The sequence below is a fragment of the Somniosus microcephalus genome, unplaced genomic scaffold (assembly GCF_052327205.1).
Source record: "Somniosus microcephalus isolate GS21.2 unplaced genomic scaffold, FLI_Smic_1.0 scaffold558, whole genome shotgun sequence".
NCBI lineage: Eukaryota > Metazoa > Chordata > Chondrichthyes > Squaliformes > Somniosidae > Somniosus > Somniosus microcephalus.
Genome location: NW_028225745.1, coordinates 161583 through 173342, shown reverse-complemented (window position 1 = coordinate 173342; position 11760 = coordinate 161583). Strand labels below are relative to the sequence as shown.

Here is an 11760-nt window from a genome sequence, read left to right as displayed (position 1 = left end):
CTCTCTCCCCCCCAGTCTCTCTCTCTCTCTCTCCCCCACTCTCTCTCTCTCTCTCTCTCTCCCCCCACTCTCTCTCTCTCTCTCTCTCCCCCCACTCTCTCTCTCTCTCTCTCTCTCTCCCCCCACTCTCTCTCTCTCTCTCTCTCTCCCCCCAGTCTCTCTCCCCCCAGTCTCTCTCCCCCCAGTCTCTCTCTCCTCTCCCCCCAGTCTCTCTCTCTCTCTCTTCCAACAACAACATGCCCTCAAAAAACCCTCTCCCCCCCCAGTCTCTCTCTCTCTCTCTCTCTCTCTTCCAACAACAACATGCCCTCAAAAAACCCTCGGCACCACCAGGCACTCCAGCTGGTATTTGTATACGTCAGTTGAGTGAGGGAAATTTGAGTCTCATCACCTGGCATCCTTCACCTGAACAATACACAGGCTGATCGCATTTCAGAACTTTATTACATAAAATATGCCAATGGACATACTTAAATCATAAACTGTTGTAGATGCAAAGTATTCATGTGAAACCTCTTCTTTTGATTTTGAATGTGTGTGTGTGGAATAGCAAAAGCATTCCTGCACATCAAATCATTTTCTCTGGGTACTGGTTTCTACTGTGATGGACAGTTCCATATGTTCAACATTCCTTTAATTTCTTGGCCAACCGCGTGTCCTTGCAGAGCTTGTCTTCGAGGGCTAGGTACTTGATTGGTGCTGTCTCTTTGTGCCTGTGAACATGTCAAGGGTTATAGTATTAACCTCAGTACTGGAAGGTGGAAGGAATCTAATTAACAATGGGGATTTCATTCTTAAATCATGGGGAATGGATTAGTATACTGTCTGATCACCTCAGAGTCAGCTTCAAATCCAGCCCAAATTGATAGGATAGAAGACTCCTCTCACCATTGGCTATAAGGACCCAACATGAAATGATATTTGGGCAGTTTCAACCCAGTTCCCAGTAGGTGTAGGCCCACAGCACGAATCAGTTCATAACATGGCACAAATTGACACTGACTTGACAATCTTACATCAGCATGACTGGTGTGGGAAATGGAGTTCTAACAACAACAACTTGTATTTATATAGCGGCTTTAACGTAGTAAAACGTCCCAAGGGGCTTCACAGGAGTGTTATCAAACAAAATTTGACAGCGAGCCACATTAAGAGATTTTCGGGCAGGTGACTAAAAGCTTGGTCAAAGAGGTAGGTTTTAAGGAGTGACTTAAAGGAGGAGAGAGAGACAAAGAGGTTTACAGAGGGAATTCCAGAACTTGGGGACTAGGTAGTTGAAAGCATGGCCGCCAATGGTGGGGTGATAAAAATTGGGGATGCGCAAGATTGGAGGAGCGCAGAGATCACGCAGTGTTGTAGGGCTGGAGGAGGTTACAGAGGTAGGAAGGGGCGAGGCCATGGAGCAATTTGAACACAAGGATGAGAATTTTAAATTTGAGGTATTGCCAGACACCAAGTACCCAAAGTGGGAAAGTGCGCCACTGCCCAGCACCGACATCCCTTAACTGCATGAACAGGAAATGTTTGCCTACAAAATACAATGCAGGAAATAGAAATAGATCATCCAGAACAGGAACAGAAAGGATCCTGATAACTGAGAGCACTATCCAACTCTTTCAATTAGCCTCATAATAGCTGTGTTAATTCAGTAAATTGTGAAAAAAGGGAAGAGTTGTATTTCTATCATGTCTCTCAGAAGTGTCCCAACTTCACATTGAAAGAATGAAGTACAGTGACTGAGTTATGTAGGGAGGCAGATGCAGCAAAGAGATAAATGACTAGGAACATAGGAACAGGAGTAGGCCATTCAGCCTCTTGAGCATCTTCCGCCATTCAATGAGATCATGGCTGATCTGCGACCTAACTCCCAATACCCGCCTTTGGCCCATATTCCTTAATACCTTTGGTTAACAAAAATCTATCAATCTCAGTTTTAAAATTAACAATTGATCTAGCATCAATTGCCATTTGCGGAAGAGAGTTCCAAACTTCTACCACCCTTTGTGTGCAGAAGTGTTTCCTAATTTCACTCCTAAAGGGTTTGGCTCTAATCTTTAGACTGTGCCCCCTAGTCCTAGAATTCCCCCAACCAGCGGAAATAGTTTCTCTCCATCTACTCTATCCGTTTCCCTTAAAATGTTGAAAACTTCAATCAGATCACCCCTTAACCTTCTAAATTCTAAGGAATACAACCCTAATTTGTGTAATCACTCCTTGTAATTTAACCCTTGGAGTCCAGGTATCATTCTGGTAAACCTTCGCTGCACTCCCTCCAAGGCCAATATATCCTTCTTGAGGTGTGGTGCCCAGAACTGCTCATAGTACTCCAGGTGTGGTCTAACCCGGGTTTTGTATAGCTGCCTCATAACTTCTACCCCCTTGTATTCTAATCCTCTAGATATAAAGACCAGCATTCCATTTGATTATTTTCTGTACCTGTTCATGACATTTTAATGATCTATATACCTGGACCCCCAAGTCTCTTTGGTCCTCCACTGTTTTTAGCTTTTCACCATTTAGAAAGTACCCTGTTCTATCCTTTCTAGGTCCAAAGTGGATGACCTCACATTTGCCTACATTGAAATCCATTTGCCACAGTTTTGCCCATTCACTTAATCTATTATTATCCCTTTGTAATTTTATGCTTTCATCTACACTACCTTCAATGCCGCATATCTTTGTGTCATTGGCAAATTTGGATATATGGCTTTCTATGCCATCATCTAAGTCATTAATAAATACTGTGAACAGTTGAGGCCCCAACACAGATGCCTGCAGGACACCACTAGTCACATCTTGCCAATTAGAGAACCTGCCCATTACCCCTACTCTCTGACTCCTGCCGCTCAGCCAATTTCCTAACCAGGTCAATAATTTGTCTTCAATTCCGTGCACTTCTACCTTAGTTAACAGTCTCTTATGTGGGACTTTATCAAATGCCTTCTGGAAGTCCATATAAATAACATCCATAGAAATTCCCCTGTCCACTACTTTAGTCACCTCCTCAAAAAATTCACTCAGGTTTGTCAGGCATGACCTACCTTTCACAAATCCATGCTGGCTCTCTCTGATCAACTGAAAATTTTTGAAGTGTTCAGTCACCCTATCTTTAATTATAGACACTAGTAATTTCCCAACATCAGATTTTAGGCTAACTGGTCTATAATTCCCTGGTTTCCCTCTCACCATTCTTAAATAGTGGAGTGACATGGGCAATTTTCCAATCTAAAGGAACCATTCCTGAAGCGAGAGAACTTTGGAAGATTATGGTTAGGGCATCTGCAACGTGCTCACCTACTTCCTTTAAAATCCTGGGATGGAAACCATCTGGTCCTGGGGGTTTGTCATTCTTTAGTGCCATTATTTTCTTCATTACTGTTATTTTGCTTACGTTAATTTTATTGAGTCCCTGTCCCTGATTCAATATTACTTTCCTTGGGATTTCTGGCATGCTATCCTCATCCTCTACTGTAAATATGGACACAAAGTAATTATTCGACATGTCCGTCATTTCCTTGTTATCATTGACAATATCACCACTTTCAGTTTTTAAGGGGCCAACATTGCTCCTGACCACCCTCTTTTTCCTAATGTAACTGTAAAACTTCTGTATTGATTTTGATATCCCTTGCAACTTTCTTTTCATACTCCTTTTTGTGGCCCTTACTATCTGTTTTGTGACCTGTTGCTGTTCTTTGTATCTTTCCCATTCACCAGGATTTGTGCTATTTTTTGCATTTTTGTATGATTTTCCTTTAGTTTTATCCATGGCTGTTTTTTTTAAATCTATTTTTATCTATTTTTGGTAATGTTAGTCGAGGGAGGAATGTTGGACGGGACACCAGGAGAAACCCTGCTCTTCTTCAAAAAGTGTCAAGGGATCTTTAACACCCACTGGAACAGGCAGATGGGCCTCAGCTTAACATCTCATCTGAAGAATGGCATCTCCAACAGTACAGCATTCAGAGTGTAACTAACTAAACCATGCTGACGTTACTTTTGTGGCAGAAATTTGAAATTAGCTGTGTTTGATGCTAATTCAATATCCCTTTGAGTGGTAACTACTGTACCTATGATTAAATCACTGTAAAATGTGACAAGACAGTGACATCAGCTAAAGTTGAATCACTGCCCAAATAAAGAAACAATATATTGTCAGGCACTGTTATATCTAAATGCTGCTAGGATTGATCTAACCTGGTATCTCTGCATCTGTTAATTGAGCTCCCTCACACTATAAGGCAGGCAATATAATTCTTCCAAAACAAATTATGACATCAATGCCAAGGATTTAAACAAGACAGGGACTGAAAGTACTGAGAGGGGTGGGAAAAGGTAGGTGCTGGGAGCAACGAAGGGAGATGGGGATTACAAGCAGGTCAGAGTACGTAGCTGGGCCACGGGCATTAGGCCAGGTCTATGAATAAGAATAAGCCATTTTGTTCTGAATTGTTTCATTTTTGGTCTCTGGTATGTAAACCTATTAGATTAATCTGCTTTTGAGTCATCTACATTTAGTCAATATTTGACTGACTGAAATTAAAACTTCTCTGTTAAGTGACCAAATCATTCATCTTTCCTTTACAGAGGTGTGGCACCTGAAGTATGACATTTTCATGTGAATGGTGTGATGTGAAGTACACACACTGGAAGCAGGACTTTTAATTATGTAGGTAACATCCCTATTTAAACCTGCTTAAGTTGCCTGTAGAGAGTGGTGATGGATATGACTCTATAAGATATGTACTCACTCTGCCCAGCTTATTAATGATTCAAAAGGAATAGAAAGCAGACCTCCTGGTGACTCCATTATGAAGCGCACGGCCCAGTGTGTATCTGAGCCACAGGGGCCAATCCCTAGTCTGTGCAGAGTCAGCTGATCTCAGCCAGGCCAATGGTAGAGGGTCCAGCCAAATAGTAGCAAATCAGCCGGGGTTTCCACTTTTGATCATTGTCCAGTGACCCCCAGCTAGAAAGTGCACGCGTGGATTTTGCACAAAGGCAGGGATCAGACTCGGCTTCTGTGCCCAACGTGGTCAACTAGCCTGCTGATCCTCATTGATGGACACACGCAGACTTGGTGGAGATTCTGGAGAGCCGATAGTATCAATGCAACTCTACCCCAGCAAGTTAGCATCGTCAGGAGAGGAAGGAGGGAACAAACATTAAAGATTCCACAATTAGAAGTGGAATGAGAATCCTTACTTGTTGAGGCGCATTTCAAGGATGTGGATACGGAACATAGCCTCAGAGCAGTAGGACAAGTAGGCCTGTTCATCTTCCTTGGTCATGGATATCTGGTTCTGCTGGTACCATTGTTGTTTATTCTGCAGCTCCATGGCCTCCTAGAAAGAAAGAGCATGAAAAAGTTAAGCAGCCATCTTGAACGTGGCTCTCACAGGGGAAGCAAAGTCTAGTTGGACTACACTTTGTTCCTTGTCTACTGAAACTAAAAGGTAGGCATAAAAATATTTACTGAACTTTAAAAAAAAAAAAGTCAAACAGCCCACCTCCATGGAGGCCTGCCATATCTTCTTGCCTCTGTATCGCTGCAGTGATGTGACTGATGGGAGGCAATGGGTGCTGCCTCTCCAGACAGCCCTAAAAGAACTTGCATTTGATCGTACGTTATCACATGTACCAAAGTATTATACCGCCAATAGATTACGTTTGAAGTGCAGGCTGACAGGGCCTCCATTTAACATCTCATCCAAAAGACGGCACCTCTGACATGCAGCACTCCCGCAGTACTGCACGGAAGTGTCAGCTGAGATTATGTGCTCAAATTCGCAATGGAGCTTGAACCTGCAATGACCTTTTAACTCACCTTGCACGCTAGCTGGCACGCACTGGTTTCCAGGCACCGTTCCTTCACTCTTCAAAACTGGCATCATCACCTCCCATTCCTCAAAAAAAAAATCCTCTCCCAACTACCGCCCCATCTCCAACCTTCCTTTCCTCTCCAAGGGTCTCCAGCACGTCACCTCCCAGCTCGAAGATCATCTCGCCTGAAACACCCTGTTTGACTCTCTGCCCTTCTCACAGTGCTGAAACTGGCCAAAGTCATGAATGACATTCTCTGTGACTGTGACCATAGTGCATTATCCCTCCTTATCTTTCTTAATTTTTGCATAGCATTCAATACAGTTTATTATACCATCCTCCGCCAATGGCTCTCCTTTCTCATCCAGTTCCATGGGATTGCCCTGGCATATTTCCATTCCTAACACTTCTCCAGCAATGGTGTCATCTTCTCTCCCCCACAGCATAATCTCTGGGGTTCTTGATGGATCTATTCTTTCATTCCCCTCATTCCCTATTTACGTGCTGCCCTTCAATGACACCTCAGGGTGGGGCGCAGGAGCAGCAAGAGGTGGTTAGAGGAAAGGGGGGAAATAAGAAATAAAGACTTGAATTTATATAGTACCTTTCATGACCTCTGGATGTCCCAAAGCGCTTTACAACCAATGAAGTACGTTTGAAGTGTAGTCACTGTTGTAATGTAGGAACCATAGCAGCAATTTGTGCACAGCAGGATCCCACAAACAGCAATGCGATAACGACCAGATTATCTGTTTTAGTGATGTTGGTTGAGGGACAAATATGGGCAAGGACACATAAGAAATAGGAGCAGGAGTAGGCCATTTGGCCCCTCGAGCCTGCTCCACCATTCAATAAGATCATGGCTGATCTTCTACCTCAACTCCACTTTCCCGCCCTATTCCCATATCCCTTGATGTCCAAAAATCAATCGATCTAAGTCTTGATTATACTCAACAACTGAGTATCCACAGCACTCTAGGGTAGAGAATTCCAAAGATTAACATTTGACTTTAAAAAAAAGTTCAGTAAATATTTTTATGCCGACCTTTTAGTTTCTGACTGAAGAAATTTCTCCTTATCTCAGGAGAACTCCTTGCTCTTCTTGGAATAGTGCCATGGGAACTTTTACATCCACCCGAGAGGGCAGATGGGGCCTTGGTGTAACGTTTCATCCAAAAGACAGCACCTCTGACAGTGCAGCACTCCCTCAGTACTGCACTGGGGTGTCAGCCTGGATTTTGTGCTCAAGTCTCTGGAGTGGGACTTGAACCGACAACCTTCTGCCTCAGAGCTACCACTGAGCCATGGCTAACACCTAAAGGTGTAGGTGGAAGCATGGGGTGGAAGGAGAATTAATTCCCTTCACTCCCAGAAATTTAGAGAAGCATTTCTGTATTGATGACGATGTGAAATCTGTATCATATAAAACAGATAACCGCCAGAGGTGGCAGCAGAGAGGAAGTAGGTAATAGGCCTGATTTTAGACATGGGTGTGCAGGGCACAATTTTAAAATTTGCAGATGACACAAAACTTGGAGGTATAGTGAACAGTGAGGAGGATAGTGTTAGACTTCAAGAGGACATAGACAGGTTGGTGAAATGGGTAGACATGTGGCAGATGAAATTTAACGCAGGAAAGTGCGAAGTGATACATTTTGGTAAGAAGAACGAGGAGAGGTAATATAAACTAAAGGGTACAATCCTAAAGGGCGTGCATGAAGAGAGAGACCTGGGAATATATGTGCACAAATCGTTGAAGGTGGCAGGGCAGGTTGAAAAAGCAGTTAAAAAAGCATACAGGATCCTGGGCTTCATAAATAGAGGCATGGAGTACAAAAGCAAGCAAGTTATGATGAACCTTTATAAAACACTGGCTTGGCCTCAACTAGAATATTGTGTCCAATTCTGGGCACTGCACTTTTGTAGGGGTTTTGCAAAATTCCCCTATTTTTCCCTGAAGATTGAAAATATTGGTCCACGTTGTGGACGAAGAATTGGGTGATGTGACTTGTCTACAATGTTTTAAAATGTGCCTAGAACTGCAAAAGACTGCTCTGAGATGGAAAGAACGTGGACAACACCGGACTCATGGATCTCTGTGGAAAATATTCACACACCTTAAGACAGTACTTTTATTAATAAAATTGTTCCCTGGAGTTTGGGCAATCACAAAAGGGTTTAAAATGGCCACAGAAAGCATTGGCCAAGAACAATGGGGCTTGAAAAAAGAAGCAGCTCGAGTTGTCTGTGAAAAAGTGGGAGGATACAGTGGCAGTCAAAGACCTGCCAATCAAAGGGAGGTTCCCTTCAGGAGCACTTGAAGTTGTTTATTGACATAAGAGATTAGCCCACTTGAGACTAACTGCAGGACAATCGATTGAAACTGCTTCTGTTTACACAGCCATTCAAAGCACTCACAATGAGATACTGAAACCATGAGACGGATTTTTTATACAACAGTTTAGGAATTGAATGGGTTTTTGAAGCACCCATCATTCTGGACAATGAGGCAGTTGCATCCCTTTTGTTTTAGCCCAGGTGAGCTCTGGATGTGGGCGGGAACATTTTGGCCCCACAGTGCAGACACATTAACCCATTCCAACCACTTTGAATCAACCAATCATCAGCGTTTCTCTTGTATATTGGAACTTTGGGTGTGAATTTTGCAGACAGACTTCTCCAGGTATAAAAGATAGCTCCTGAGAAGCTATCTCTCTCTTAGCTCTTACTTCGCTGGACCCCAGGTGAGCAGGTTTCTGACTCCTCAGCAAGGCAACCTAGTAAGGAGTTCAGGGTGGTAATTAAGGGGGTATTGCTAAGATTGTTAAATCAACATTGTAGCCACTTACCCCTCGTTTTTGCCATCTGCCTTCCTCCATTTAAGCAATTTTACTGTAATTACTGTGTTCGTGTGGTATAGTTTCTTTTAGTTAATAAAGCTTGATTTTTCTCTCATCCAGACCATTTGTCCATTTTAATATCGTTAATTATAAGTCCTTCAGTCAGAACTGGAAGGTGGGGTAGCGATTCGAAACCGCTGTTTGAAAATTGGTTTATTGGATATTGGTTTACAGTGTAGCAGCAAGGCTGCCTGACCAGGTGAAGTATCGTAAACCAGGTAAAAGATTGGAATTGGTCAGAGTGCAGGCAAAGGCTGCAAGACCAGGTAAATTACCTTAAACCAGTTAATAGATGCCCCCCCTACACTTTAGAAAGGTTGTGAAGGCTTTCGAGAGAGTGCAGAAACGATTTACAAGAATGATTCCAGGGATGAGAGACTTCAATTATGTGGTTAGACTGGAGAAGCTTCTGCTTAGAGCAGAGAAGGTTGAGAGGAGATTTGACAGAGGTGTTCAAAATCATGAGGGGTCCAGGCAGAGTAGATAGAGAGAAACTGTTCCTATTGGCGGAAGGGTCGAGAACCAGAGGACACAGATTTAAGGTAATTGGCAGAAGAACCAAAGACAACATGAGGAAAAACTTTTTTACGCAGTCAGTGGTTAGGATCTGGAATGCACTGCCTGAAAGGGTGGTGGAGGCAGATTCAATCACGGCTTTCAAAAGGGAATTGGATAAGTACCTGAAGGAAAAACATTTGCAGGGCTACGGGGTAAGGACAGGAGAGTGGGACTAGCTGAAGTGCTCTTGCAGAGAGCCCGCATGGGCTCGACAAGCCGAATGGCCTCCTTCTGTGCTGTAACCATTCTATGATTCTATGTTCACGGAGGTGGGCAGTGTTCACGGAGGTGGGTAATGTCCATGGCACTCCTGCAAGAGGTAACACTTTCAGGATGGGAGCACAGAAAACAGAGAGAAAATATTACCACGGCCTTGTGACACAGTACGCTGGTGCTCCAATGCACTACGCTACAGGGTGGTAGGATATGATTTTGTACATATAACTTCCTACACGATAAGTGCCTGGTCTCAGCCAGATCGGGGTGAACGCCTGCGCATAGGTTAGCTACCCTTTGTGGCTGCAGATTAGCGCACGGTTTGGGAAGAAAGTTAAATTAAATAAAGAAATAAAATCAAGAAATCCTGACACTGATAATCTAATGCAATAGTGAGCTTTAAAGTCAGCTTCAACCCTTGGTTAGTGCTAATCCTCCTTGGGAATTTTTGCTACGTTAAAGGCGCTAATATAAAGGCAAGTTGTTATAGTACTTTTAATGGGCTCTGAGGGTATTTGCAGTCTACTTTCCTTTCACTTGTAGCCTTCTCCGTGTGCCTCTGTCCCTCCATTATCACGGAGCTGGAAATTCAGTGGTGTTCCCTTTCATTTCCTGCTCTCCAGCAAAAGAAAGTAAGGGAATGCCGTTCAGAGTCAGAGCTGTCACAGCTTCCATGCAGCAAGTGAAAGTCCTTGGACTCACATGATGGAAATCAGGAGCTCACCACATGGGATATGCAGCTACAAGCCTGCCTCCCATCACTCTGCAGGATAGCTTGGTGGAACACTCTGCCTTTCAAGCAAAACTGGGTGGGATTGTGGCGGTCGAGAGTGAATAATGCTGAGCGTAGAAGGATGTTCAATACCTTCTCAAACCGGCTTTGGATGAGATTGGCTTTATCGATCAGCCTCTGCTTCATGTCCATCAGGCAGTCGTTCCTGAGCAGAAGGGCTACTTTCTTTGTAATTCTTTTGGGCTGTCCAAGCCGGGCGAGGAAGGGTGCGAGGTAATCAAGCTCCTCCTCGGCACGCCGCAGCTGCTGTTCCTCCTCCAACTGCATCTGAGGAACAAAATGGTTGGCATGGTAGTAAATGGCTGATATCATTTGAAAACAGTATGGGGTCATTTTCAACTTCACTGCCTGGGCAGCTGATGGATCCAGATGGTCCATTGTAGAACCCGCACCATTTCTATTGCCATTGAAATCAATGGAGTGAACGTTGGATGGGTTTTATAAAGGCCAGGCGATCTGCCCCATCAGGTTACTTGCCCAGGTAGCAATGTTGGCAATTACCCCGTGTCTCATCACTGTGGTTAATACTAATCAACATTGTTCCCGTGGAGCCAACTTTTTCGTCAACTGCAACTGAGAAAAGGTGAAGAAGGCACGACATCAACAAGAGACAAATACAGTAAGAGGAAGGCCAGGGCGAATCAGGAAGTGGCAAGCAAGCAATGGCAAGCATGGGTTTTAAAAGCCTGAAAACTGCAGGAAGAAAAGATGAAGGGAGATAAGGAGGTCTCGTTAAATAATGAGTTCAAGAAGGAGACTGTATGAATAGGCACGATTCAACACAGTAGGAAGGATTTGAGAAGGAGCTAGAGCATGTAAGTTGACATATTGAAAGCTTAATACAAGAAAGGAAAGTTGAGAAGAGCACTGACTGAAAGCAGAGAAAATAAAATGACGAATGGAGAAAAGGTTTGGAGGCTAAAGTTGGTAGAAGGATTGTCTATCTTTTTCTTGGAACCTGTCCAGCAGTGTGAATCATAAAGCACACCTGATATTCTATCCTTTTTTGGATAACTAGATCAGTCCCATCAGCAGATTTGTCCAGAGGCTGTGGCATTTCCAGTGATTCTGGAATGTATCAGCTGATCAGGAGCTCCCAAGACAGATAATCCTGTCGGTGAATGGATGGGTAACCAGTTGGCAATCTGCCCGATAATCCCATCATCAGTCAACTGCCACCACAGTGCCTACGGCGTTTCACAGTCACTGTGACACCACAATCTTCCCTATAGGTGAAAGAAAATCATCACCCAATTTAGTACTAAGCCACAGAGACCAGGAAGGTGCTAGAGTCAGTCCCCAGTCTATACGGAGTTAGCTGACCTCAGCCAGAGCAGTAATAGGAATGATGCAATTGGGTTTGGAGCCTTGGGCGAGAGGAATAATCCTGACTGCAATCTAGTGACTGCTGCTGAAAAGTGCACATGTGAACACTGGATGAGGACACGATCAGGCTCGGTTGTGAAGCCC

At 43.8% G+C, this 11760-nt stretch overlaps 1 protein-coding gene across 2 annotated transcripts in view; it reads right to left on the bottom strand.

Moving 5' to 3' along the window:
* Nucleotides 1-425: 425 nt before the first annotated feature.
* drc7 (dynein regulatory complex subunit 7) overlaps nt 426-11760 on the bottom strand; it is a 166415-nt gene continuing 155080 nt past the window's right edge. For both annotated transcript variants that reach the window (XM_085980801.1, XM_085980799.1), the window contains 3 exons: nt 10363-10557; nt 5206-5345; nt 426-713 (listed from right to left, as the gene is read on the bottom strand). In XM_085980801.1, the coding sequence (XP_085836927.1) occupies nt 623-713; nt 5206-5345; nt 10363-10557 (426 nt within the window). In that variant the 3' untranslated portion in view covers nt 426-622. The remainder of the gene's footprint in view (nt 714-5205; nt 5346-10362; nt 10558-11760) is intronic.